The sequence below is a fragment of the Chrysochloris asiatica genome, unplaced genomic scaffold (assembly GCF_000296735.1).
Source record: "Chrysochloris asiatica unplaced genomic scaffold, ChrAsi1.0 scaffold00064, whole genome shotgun sequence".
Classification (NCBI taxonomy): domain Eukaryota; kingdom Metazoa; phylum Chordata; class Mammalia; order Afrosoricida; family Chrysochloridae; genus Chrysochloris; species Chrysochloris asiatica.
The window spans coordinates 6871534-6882834 of NW_006408582.1; the positions used below are offsets into that span (position 1 = coordinate 6871534).

The 11301-nt window shown below is 41.3% G+C and overlaps 1 protein-coding gene across 1 annotated transcript in view; it reads left to right on the top strand.

Moving 5' to 3' along the window:
- Positions 1 to 9901, top strand: part of NUGGC (nuclear GTPase, germinal center associated) — a 67640-nt gene extending 57739 nt beyond the window's left edge. The window contains exons 13-17 of the mRNA XM_006864432.1: positions 342 to 480; positions 1458 to 1566; positions 2156 to 2292; positions 5524 to 5614; positions 9753 to 9901. Coding sequence (XP_006864494.1) covers positions 342 to 480; positions 1458 to 1566; positions 2156 to 2292; positions 5524 to 5614; positions 9753 to 9901 — 625 coding nt within the window. The remainder of the gene's footprint in view (positions 1 to 341; positions 481 to 1457; positions 1567 to 2155; positions 2293 to 5523; positions 5615 to 9752) is intronic.
- Positions 9902 to 11301: the final 1400 nt, after the last annotated feature.

Below are 11301 nucleotides of genomic sequence, written 5' to 3' on the forward strand. Positions count from 1 at the left end.
TTGAGGTTAAACAGATAAGAGATCAGAGCCTGGCTCTCCCTCATTCTAGCTGTGTGACCTCGGGACACCTGTACTCTTCTGAACCTCAGTTTTCTTATCTGTAAAATGGGATCGTCACACTGATTTCATAGGTTTTTATGCCAGGCACCTACCACAGCCACAGTGACTTGTCACATGACAGGAATTTGATAACTGGTAGATCTCTTCCCCCGAAGAGATGGTAGATCTCTTCTAGCGTAAAAATGGATAAAAACATCAGCTAGTTTCATGTTTGTTTTAGCCCCACAATAGGTTTAGTCATTCTTGTCTCTTAAGGTTTTACTTTTTAATTTCTTCTGTAGGTCTGGGAAGGTTACTGGTTCAGCTTTGATGCCTCACATCGATGCTTTCAAACACTCTCTGCAAGAGAAAATGACAGACATTGGGATTCGAAATGGCTGGAAATATGATAGCTGCAAAAAAAGTTTCCTGATCCAGGAGGTACGTGACTTACAAATGGAAGACAGCAGCACAGTTGGATAGTAGCTTTCTCTGCAGAAGGATTTTAGAGGTTGCCTCTTCTTTCTTATTCCCTTGGAGTAGTATCTGGAATTACCTTATAGGAGGACCTGTCAAATCTAGCACAATGGGGTGGAGGAGAGAGAAGCAGGCCCGAGATTGCTACAGTGGTACAGGACACTTACGTAGATGTTGTGCCACAGTGAAACAACTGATGGTTGTTTAAATGCTGAGATTAGAAAGTAGACTCAATTCCCAAGAAACTCTTTAAACAAGCCCTGGTTTTGCTGTTGTGTAAGACATCAAGTCAATTCCAACTCATAGCAACCCCATGTGACACAGTAGAACTACCCTCATAGATTTTCTAGGCTGAAATCTTTATAGAAGCAGATTGCCAAGACGTTTCTCCCATGGAGCCACTGGTGAGTTCAAACAGCCTATTTTTGATAGCTGCTAAGCACTTAAATTTGAAGCCTCTTGTAACAATTACACTGACCTATCATTTTTGCCAGTGTTGTGAGGTATCATCCAAGCTGTGGTGCTTACAGAAGTAAAGTACCTACTTGGCTGATCATTCCTTAGTTTTGAGCACTCACAATTCTTGTCTGTGACTCATTCCTTCTTAGCCAGCCCAATTCATAGAGTAACACTAGAGAAATAGCTTGTTCCCCGCCACCCAGGAGGTCCTGTTCCCAGGACAATCACATTAAAGGCTGCCTTGCACATGTCTGAATTTAACTTAGCAAACATTTATCAAACTGTGTGTGGGTGCCAGGCACTGTGGGAACCACTTTAAGGCAAAGTTCCTGCCTATGAGAAGCTGACAGCCTAGGTGTGGAGACCGTGTGCAAGCAGCCAGTTATAAGACAGGAGGAAATGGTTGCCACATAGAGGAACATTTAACCTGCTTCTGTTGAAAGAATTGTCACAAGTGGCCTTGTGTTAACATGGATTCTCAGATAAACGCCATCCTGGGAGGCCTGGAGGAACACGTCCTCAGAAAGAAGAGAAGGATTTATGAGTCTCTCAGCAACTCTGTTCAGAACGACCTGAAGTCCTGTTATGAAGGTGTGGGCTCACAGCGAAAGTATTTTAATTTCCTTTGGGCTCTTTCTGTCAATTCCTTTAGCATCCTTTTCTGCAGCTTCCCCTCAAAGTATTTGTGCTCCTGCAGCCTAAATCTCCCGATAATATTCTTATTCTACAAAGCACAAGGGTGTGGGGGAGAGGTAATCAATGAACCATTTTTATCTACTTGTTTTCTGGTGTTTTCTGTCTACCCTTAACTCAGTGCCTTGCTTCTCCTCTCCAACCTGCATGTCAGCTAGTTCTACTCTAAAATCCACTAGCCAGCTCTCATTCTTTTTTCTTTATTTGTAACTCAGTTCCCAGCTTCTTCTCATTTTGGTAGCTCATCATAGGAGGCAGAGATTTTGTAAACTTCTGCGTAATTCATTCAGTAGATTTTCTGAATGATAGTTATGATCTAAATATTAAAAGTGTTACTTTTTTGCATTATTTTATTATTAAAATGATTTCCACTGCTTTGGAAATGGATATATATATATATATATATATATATATATATATTCTCTAATGCAAAAGATTTCTAAGGAAGTCTTTGTTATAGTGTAACTGTGGCTATCCTTTCTGCCAGAGGCAGCCCAGATCACTGGCAAAAAGGCCTGTGAGAGAATGAAAGATGTCATCAGAAGAGGAGTGGACCGACAGGTGGCTGAGGGCATGTTTGAAAGGGCTCAAGAACAGATGCAGCACCAATTTCAGCAACTGAAGGTATTTTGCATCCACAGTGTGACTTCCACCTACAGGGACTCTCCTGGGGAGTAGTGGAACTGGGTCCAGAAGGTGAAAGAAATAGTAATCATTTGGGCCCTGATAGAGAGTCCTGGTGTGGTGCTGTAGGATAAGCACTGGAGTTAACCTCAAGGTCTGCAGTTCAAATCCACCAGCAGCTCCTCAGAAACCTATACAGGGTTGCTGTGAGTCAGAACCGACTCCACGGTACTTCGCAACAACAGCAGGTGATGGATGAAGGAACCCTGGTGATGTAGTACTTCAAGTTTGGCTACTAACCTAAAGATCTGCAATTCAAATCCACTAACTGCTCCACAGAAGAAAGCCTTGGAGCAGTTACAGAAGAAAGCTTCTGTAGCAATTTACAGCCTTGGAAACCCTATGGGGTGGTTCTACTATGATAGGATCGCTCTGAGTAGGAATGAACTCAACTGCAATGGGTTTGGTGAGCTAGAGACAGATGACTTATGCAAGGTGGGATTCCCCAAGTACTCCCGATGGCAGGAGAAGAGGCTGGTCAGTTTGGATTTCTGACTTCACTGCCACTGCATGCTCGTGTTGGGCTGTCTTCTGAGGCATGACTTCAGAACTGCAGCCCCTCCACTTGTAAATGAAGATGTCCTTCATCTGTAATAAGTCATAAATATGACCACACAGTAATATTTAGTGCTTTTATATTCAATGGGGTCCTAAGCTCTTTATACACATTAGCTCATTTAACCCTCCAGCAGCTCTGTGAATGAGGTGGTAGTGGTGGTGGTGTTGCCGTGGAGTTGTTTCCAACTCATGGTGACCCTGCATAGGATTTCCTAGTGTGTAAATCTTTATGGGACCAGAAAGCCTTATCTTTCTCCCATGGAACATGGAGTTTCGAATTGCTGACCCTGAGATTAGCAGCCCAACTCATAACCACTACGTTACTAGAGCTCCTTCTGTGTATGAGGTAGGTACTATTATTAGTCTCAGTTTATAGATAAGAAAACTCAGAAACAGACTCAGAAACAGACTAAGTCACATAACTGGTTACAGGTCAAGATTTAGGACCAAGTAACCTGACTTACAAAGGAGCTCTGGTAGCATAGTGGTTACGAATCGGGCTATGAACCTTAAGGCCAGCAGTTTGAAACTACCAGCCGCTCTGCAGGAGAAAGATGAGGCTTTCTGCTCCCGTAAAGATTTACAGCCTCGGAAACCCTGTCTAGGGTCGCTATGGGTAGGAACCGACTTGACGGCACTTAACAACAACAACAACCTGACTTACAAGGAGATTTGGTGGCACAGTGGTTAAGTTCTTGGCTTCTAACCAAAAGGTCAGGAGTTAGAACCCATCAGCCACTCCACAGGAGAAAGATGCGGCATATCAGCCATAAAGATTACAATGTGGAAACTTGATGGGGCGATTCCACTCTATCCTTTAGGGTCACTAACACTTGGAATGCACTCGATGGTATAACTGTTTTGGTTTTTACTTGGAACCTGGCTGCAGGTTCTGACAACAGCATAATCTCAAGATTTTTTTTTTTTTTCAAATTGAGGGAAATAGATTTTATACATAAAATGTTAATAAATACGTACCATCTGTTATAGGTTAGTCAGATGTGGGCACCCAGACTCAGGGTTTGCTTTTTCATACTTCAGAAAGGTTTCTAAGCATTTCTGCTACCAAAAAGCTTCTGTCGTGTTTATTTGGACCCCTCACTTTATGTAATAGAAAGTCTTTGTCTTAATATGTGAAGTCACCATTAGCCCTTTACCTGACCAAATTCTGCCTCAGCCCAGTCTTAGCTGACCCCCTTTCCCAACTACCCGGGAAACCTGGTTTGTGTTATTTCAGTCCTCCTCTACATCAACTTTCTTCTTGAAACATCTCCAACATCTTCTTGAAACATGCCCAATTCCCTTCCTTCCTCATACCGCAACGATTTTAGAAAACACCTTTGTCTGCAATACAAAGTATGCAATTTTCCTTATAGTAGTCCAAGTGGTATCTCATTTACCAGTCCCAGTTCAGTTTCAATGATTTAAGATTATTATCACAATCTACAAATACATGCAAAAAAAAAAAAAATGGGCTGAACTCTGCAGTAGCCAATCCCATTGCTGTTGTGTTGGAAACTGCTGTCGAGTCGGTTCCAACTCATAGCGACCTATATAGGATTTCTGAGGAGCTGCTTGTGGATTTGAACCACTAACCTTGTGGCTAGCAGTCCAATGCTTATCCTGTAACACCACACCAGGACTCCAATTCCATTGTAGTATATAGAAAATGCATCTTAAGGTGCTCAAGAAAACAATTTCACTAAAAAAAGGAATAATATATCCATTCGGGGCCAATATACTTTAAATCATAGAAATGTAGGAAGTTAAAACTGGGCAGACCATAGTGAATTCCTAGTCCCCTTGCCTGATCTTACAGGCAAGGTAGCAGAAGCCCAGAGAGGTTAGGCTATTACATACTCACGACTCATACATAGCCAGAGCTGAGTCTGGAGTTTAGGGTCCTAATATGCCATGTTGAAGAAAAACTAGATTTTATGTCAGTAGCACCCACTAACATCGAGTTGATTCTGACCCTATGGGACAGAGCAGAAATGTTCCTTGGGATTTCTGATCTTGCGGTTAGCAGCCCAATGCTTAACCCACTGCACCACTAGAGTTCATGTTCAAACCAGGCTTTGCCAGATAGAGGAAGTAGTCACAGGTTTGTGAAACGGAGATGGGATGCTTAGAAGAGGGAAATGGGTTTAGTTGATAAAAGGGTAGCAAGAAGACTATTTCTCAGAAGTTGGAAAGAAGAATCAGGTATGTCAAATTTGGTATATTGCACAAAGCTCAGTAAGCATTTATCTAATAACTAGATTCAGGATCAGATAGTGACTCATTCTATTCCTGCGTTGTTTTTTTTATCTCTGCTGTTCTCTTCCCCATGCCTGAGTGTATCCTCATTAGCTTCTTGTTCAGTTGCTCAGCAGCATGCGTCTTAATAGACAGGGAAGGAGATAACTGAGGTAGGTCAGACTCTACAGAAATGTTGCCCTGATGACTCTTGGGCCTTCAGTGTACTCTAAAGTGGCTCATCCTTGGACCTGACTTTGAATTTTGTAGCCCCCGTCTGCACCTTTTACTACCAGAAGTTTGGATGGGGCTCCTTCAGTACACTTGCCTTGTGTCTATGCTGTCCTAACAGAATGAATGTCCTTTGTCATCTAGAGTGGAATCACAGAGAAGGTGAAGGGCAGTATCTCCACCATGCTGACCCTGGCGTCATCCCAGGGGGTTGGTCTCTACAAGGAGCTAGCAGGTAAATACATTAAACCATTGCATAAAGATGATTGTGCAGACAGACACACCTAGCTGTGATTGCTTTCTTAATTAAAACAAAATTCAAGTTAGAAGGAATTTCTAGGACAAATAACAGACGTGATGATAAGAATTATGATGGTGCCACTCTGCGCTCAGCACTTGATTGAGACTTAGCATTGAGCTAAGGTCTTGGTGGATCCTGGTGTAGTGCTGGAGGAGAAGCACAGGACTGCTAACTGTAGGGTCAGCAGTTCAAACCCATCAGTCACTCCAGACAGGGTATGTATGAGTCAGAAGTGACTCAACGGCACTTACAACAACAACGAGGTCTTTGTGTGCAATATCTGATTGGATTCTCACAATATATAGTCTTCAGAGGTGGCTGGTATTGCTACACTTTACAGATGTAGGAAAAGTGACTTAGTCATGTCTTATAACTTTGTCTTGTTGTAGGTGCCATTGGATTGATTTTGATAGTTAGAGATCCCATGTGACATAGTAGAAGTGCCCCATAGCAAGACACTCCTAGGTAGAAATATTTATGGAAGCAGATCACCACATTGTTCTCCCTCAGAGATGCTGGATGGATTCAAGCTGCCAGTCATTTGGTTAGCAGCCAAGTAGTTAACTGTTGTACCACGAGGGCTCTTTGTGTCCTAACTAGAAAGTGGGAAATTCAAATTCATTGTTTTCCACAGTTCTGTCCTCCCTGTCTCCATAAAGGCTTCTCTTTACATCAATATTTCCTCGAGAAAAGCCTTGTTTTTCTGGTAGTGGTTTCTGGAAGAAAGGTTGCCATTAATCTACAAGAAGCCTGAGCTGCCTGGAGCTCCCTTTCCTGCCATGCACTAGGGCTGTGTATATAGAAGCTACTGGGTGGACACAACTCTGCAGAAACCAGTCTGGCCCAGCAGATGCCTCGGTCTCAGAGACCTTTCTGTTCATTAGATTTGGTGCCAGGACTTGGATGCATTGCGGGAGAAAGATGAGGCTTTCTGCTCCCATAAAGATTTACAGCCTCAGAAACCCTATACAGGGTTGCTATGAGCCAGAACCGACCCACGGCACTTAACAACAACAACAACCAGCTGCAAAAAGCATTTGAGGAATCTCTAGTAAAATTAAAGAAGCACATATCTAGGAATGTGTATGTTATTGTTATTGTTAAGTGCGGTTGAGTCGGTTCTGACTCATAGGAACCCTGCATAGGGTTTCCCAGGAGCAGCTGGTGGGTTTGAACCACCGACCTTGCTGTTAGCTCCAGTGCTTATCCTACAGCACCGTACTCGCATAGATGGGCAGAATGGCATATACAAGGTTATTCAGGGCATCATTGATTATAATATTAACTGGAGCAACTCAAATATATATCAGTAAGTCATTAGTTCAATGTTATTAGGTGAACTCAAGGTTCCTGGTGGTACAAACAGGCTGGTTAAGTAAAAAGATGGCAGTTTTATCCCATCCAGGAGCATGCTGTAGAAGAAATAGGCATGGAGATCTGTTACCATTAAGATTATTGTAATTGTTGTTGTTAAGTGCCGTAGAGTAGGTTCCAACTCATAGTAATCCTGTACACGGCTTCCAAGGAGCAGCTTTTGGAGCTTTAATCACCAACCTTGCGGCTCAAACCAACCTTTCAATCCAGCACATTAACCCACAGCACCACACCAGGACTCCATTAAGATTACAGCCAAGAAAACCCTTGGGAGCAGTTCTGCTCCATAACAGACGGGGTCTCTCAAAAGTCACAAACCACACAACAAAATCAAAATCAACAACAGAGCAGAATTTATCCATTAAAAAAAAAAAAAAAAAAAAAAAATTAGGTACACCCTAGAGAAGGGTTGTGCAACTGTGAAAAAGAATAAGGCAGCTTTCAATGGAGGCCCTGGATGGTGCAAATGTGCTGTTACTAACTTAAAGGTTGGAGGTTCAAGTCCACTCAGAGATGCCTCAGGAGAAAGATCTGGCAATCAACTTCCAAAAAATTAGTCACCGAGAACTCTTTATGGAGCACAATTCTGCTCTGACAAACAGGGAGTCACCATAAATCAGAATCCATGTGGTGACTGGCTTTATATTTGGTGATAGGAAATAGTCTCTAAAACACAAAGTGGGGGAGAAATGAAAAATATGTATAAGATGTTGCCATTGTTGAGGAGAAAAATGGAAGTATCTGTGTATGTGTCTGTATATGCATAAAAATCTGTGGGATACACAAAAACTGGTAACACCGGTTGCTTCTACAGAAGGGAACTGGGCGAATGAGAGCACAGGAGTAGGCACAAGGCATATTTTGCATTCTATTTATTTTTGCACCCTTTAAAGTTTGAACTATGCATCACAGTTACCCTTTAGGGAGGAAAATAAAAAGGTCTGATGCTAGTGCTGAGCTTGTCAGGGTGAAAATGGTTATGGATGTGTACAAAGTAAAAGCCACTGGTGTTACCACTAAGTATCTGTTCTGCAGTTACATACGTCTGTGGAAATCACTATTGTTTCCTATCTCCGGATGGTTAATACACCTACCCTATTCTTAATACTCTCCAAGGAAGGAAACTAATACCCCTACACTAGAATTTATTGGACTATCATAACCTTTGTCAGATCATCACAGGAAACTAAGTTGTAAAATGATAGTCATCCAATTGTGTCTTCATCAGAGAACTCCTGCTTGCCAAATATCTCCAACTGTTCAGATTTCACAAACAGAAAGTGGTCCCCTAAATTGTATGTAAACCACTCCTTTTGCAATTTAATCCCATTTCCTTTGCTTCACCGTCAACAACATGTATGTACACGGTAGGGTGCGCTGTGCCTGGTGCGTAGGTTGCAAAGGAGTCAAAAAGTGCTGTCAAGGGCCTTATAACCTGGTTGGTAAGAAACTATGTATAAGAATGTAAATGCCAATGCTGGATAGCATGTGTTCACCCCACAAGTAATTATAATCACCTCCTAAGTGCCAGGCCATGCTCCAGGTGGTGAGGATAGAGCAGTGATGTCACCAATGGACTCCTGGTGTGGCATTGTAGGTTCCACACTGGACTGCAAACCACAAGGTTGGCAATTCAAACCCACCAGCTGCTCCCCGGAAATCCTATATAGTGGTTGCTATGAGTCAGAACTGACTCAATGGCACTTCAACAACAATACAAAAATTCCTGTCTTTCTGAAGCTTGCAACCCAAATGGAAGGGGTAGAGTGGGAAGGGGAGCAAGTAATAGCAAAGCAATCATTAAACTGTGTGGCATGCCAAATGGTGATAAATGATGTGGAGAAAAACAAGGCAGGGCACGGGGAGAGAGCATGCTGGGAGCAGGGGCTGATCTCACTGAGAACATGTCTTTTAAGCAAAGATCTAAGAGAGATTACCCACACAGGTACCAAATCGTTATTTTAACCAATCAGAAGACAGAGTGGTTCTTCAGGGCTGGGACACTGGGGAAGCTTCATGTAAGTGGGGTTCTGGCCTTAAAGGATAGGCAGGCTTTAAGGGGCAGAGAGGAGAGAGGCTGCCTAGACATGGGAACAAGACAAATAGAGTTGGGTTCTGACTCCCTTTCTCATTGTGAGTCCCATTGTAGACCAGGCTCAGGGTGCTTGTCTAAGTCACAATCTGGCAGGTAGAACCAAGGGAGTCTGCAAGGCATTCAGGAGCAACACTGAACAGGCAGACCAACCCCAAGGCCAGTCTGAGTATCCCTTCAAAGAGGACGTAATTAGGTTGCAGAATGTAGGATGGAAGTCAGAAAGGCAGAGACTGAGCAAGTTAATTTAGAATGGGGACTGCTGGGTGGAGAGAGATTGGATGCAGGGTATTCATGTGTGGTGTGTTCCATATCCTTCCTTAGTAAAGACCCACAGTGAATTCCAGGGGATTTTTTTGTTTTTTAACAAAGTAGTTTTCTATTTCTTTTGAGAGTGACCTGTGCTAAAATGGCAAAAGCCAGAATGCCTTCCCTGATTATTTATAAATCAAGAGGATTTCAATATCTGATCTTAAAGCACCATTTTGGATCTCACATTCTAGAATATGTGACCCAGGCCAGAATAGAATTACTGGGGGATTTGTTTTCTGGGACATTTCTGAGAAGGAACACCAGCCCCTAGTGCGTGCTGTCTGATTTCTGCAGATGTCAAGAGTGAATACAAGGAGATGGAAAAGCTACACAGAAGTCTGAGGGAAGTTGCTGAGAATGCAGTGCTGAGGAGGGGCATGCAAGAGTTCCTCCTGAGAATGTCACCCAGCAAAGTGTCCCCTCTCCCCTCAACACAACTTTAATCCTTGGAGATTAACCCTAAGGCTATGAAAAAAAATAAAGGCTTAGAATTACTTCTGGTTTTTAAATCTAATAAAGAACTTTCCCCAATTATTTGTTATAAACATACAACTCAATATGAGTATATTATTGCTTCTGATTTTTTGGTAACACAGTTCCATTTTTATTCTATCATAAAAAAATCCATTTGAAATTCCTAATGTATTTCTAAAGCTTTTGAGCTTCAGTTCTTTTTCCTGTTTTAATGTTGATGAAACTGTTGAGTAAGGAGGCAACATTATGCAATCAAAACAATAGGGGTTTGAGAGCCAGGCAGACATGACTTTACCACTTTCCAGGTGTCTGACCTTAAACCAGTGGTTCTCAGTCGCTTTCATCACAAGACCCTACACTCTCATAAATCACTGAGTGCTCTAAAGAGCTTTTGTTTATGTGAATCATTTCTACTGATAATTACTGCCATCAAAATTAAACTGAGAACAATTTAAAACAACTACTCACTAATTGATTTTAAAGTAATAATAATAAACTCATTACATGCTAACATTTAAAGTAATAAAAACTATTTTTCAAAAAAAAATATTTAGTGAGAAGAGTAACATTGTTTTTACATTTCTCCAAATATTTTTATTCTCTTGCTTAATAGAAGACATCTGGATTCTCATATCTGCTTCGGCATTCAATCTGTTGCAATATATTTTTTTGGTTGAGGCATATAAAGAAAATCCAGTCTCACACAGATATGTAGTTGGAATATAGAAGACTATTTTTTAATATCCTTTTCAGTTAATTTATTGGGTATTCTTTGATATTACAAACTTGCAAGGTTTGTTGCAATGCAGAATCTGAAATTATATCTATGAACTTTTTTCATACACTGTTACATTAAAATTCACTTGTCTATCTTGAATTTTGAATGGATCTTTTTATCAGTGAATAATTTTGTAGCATCAGGCATTGGTCATTTGGAAATATTTGTCCCTAAGTTAGGCAGGTCTTCCAAATGTTGACACATTTCATTATTCAGTACCAAGAAATCATCTTTGTTAATATCACCACCAATCTCATCAGAAAAGTCTTAAAGTATTAGGAAGCTGTCAAGCTCACAGTGGAAAATACAAGTTTTAGAAAATGTCAATACTTGCTTAAAAACTCATTGTTGTCAACAAATACTGTCAGTTGCTTTCTTCAAAGTGACAGTTTCATTTAATTCATTTTTGAGAAAATGTCCACAAAGTCTGAGTAATCATAGTTTACTTGTTAGTCATTATTTCAAGTAAAAATGATGTTCCATGAAAAAAGCGTCAAGTGCAACTTGCAACTTAAAAGTGTCAAGTGCAACTTGCAACTTAACAATCACTGGTTTCCTTGATGCAGTAAAAGTGCATTAAAGGTAATTCCC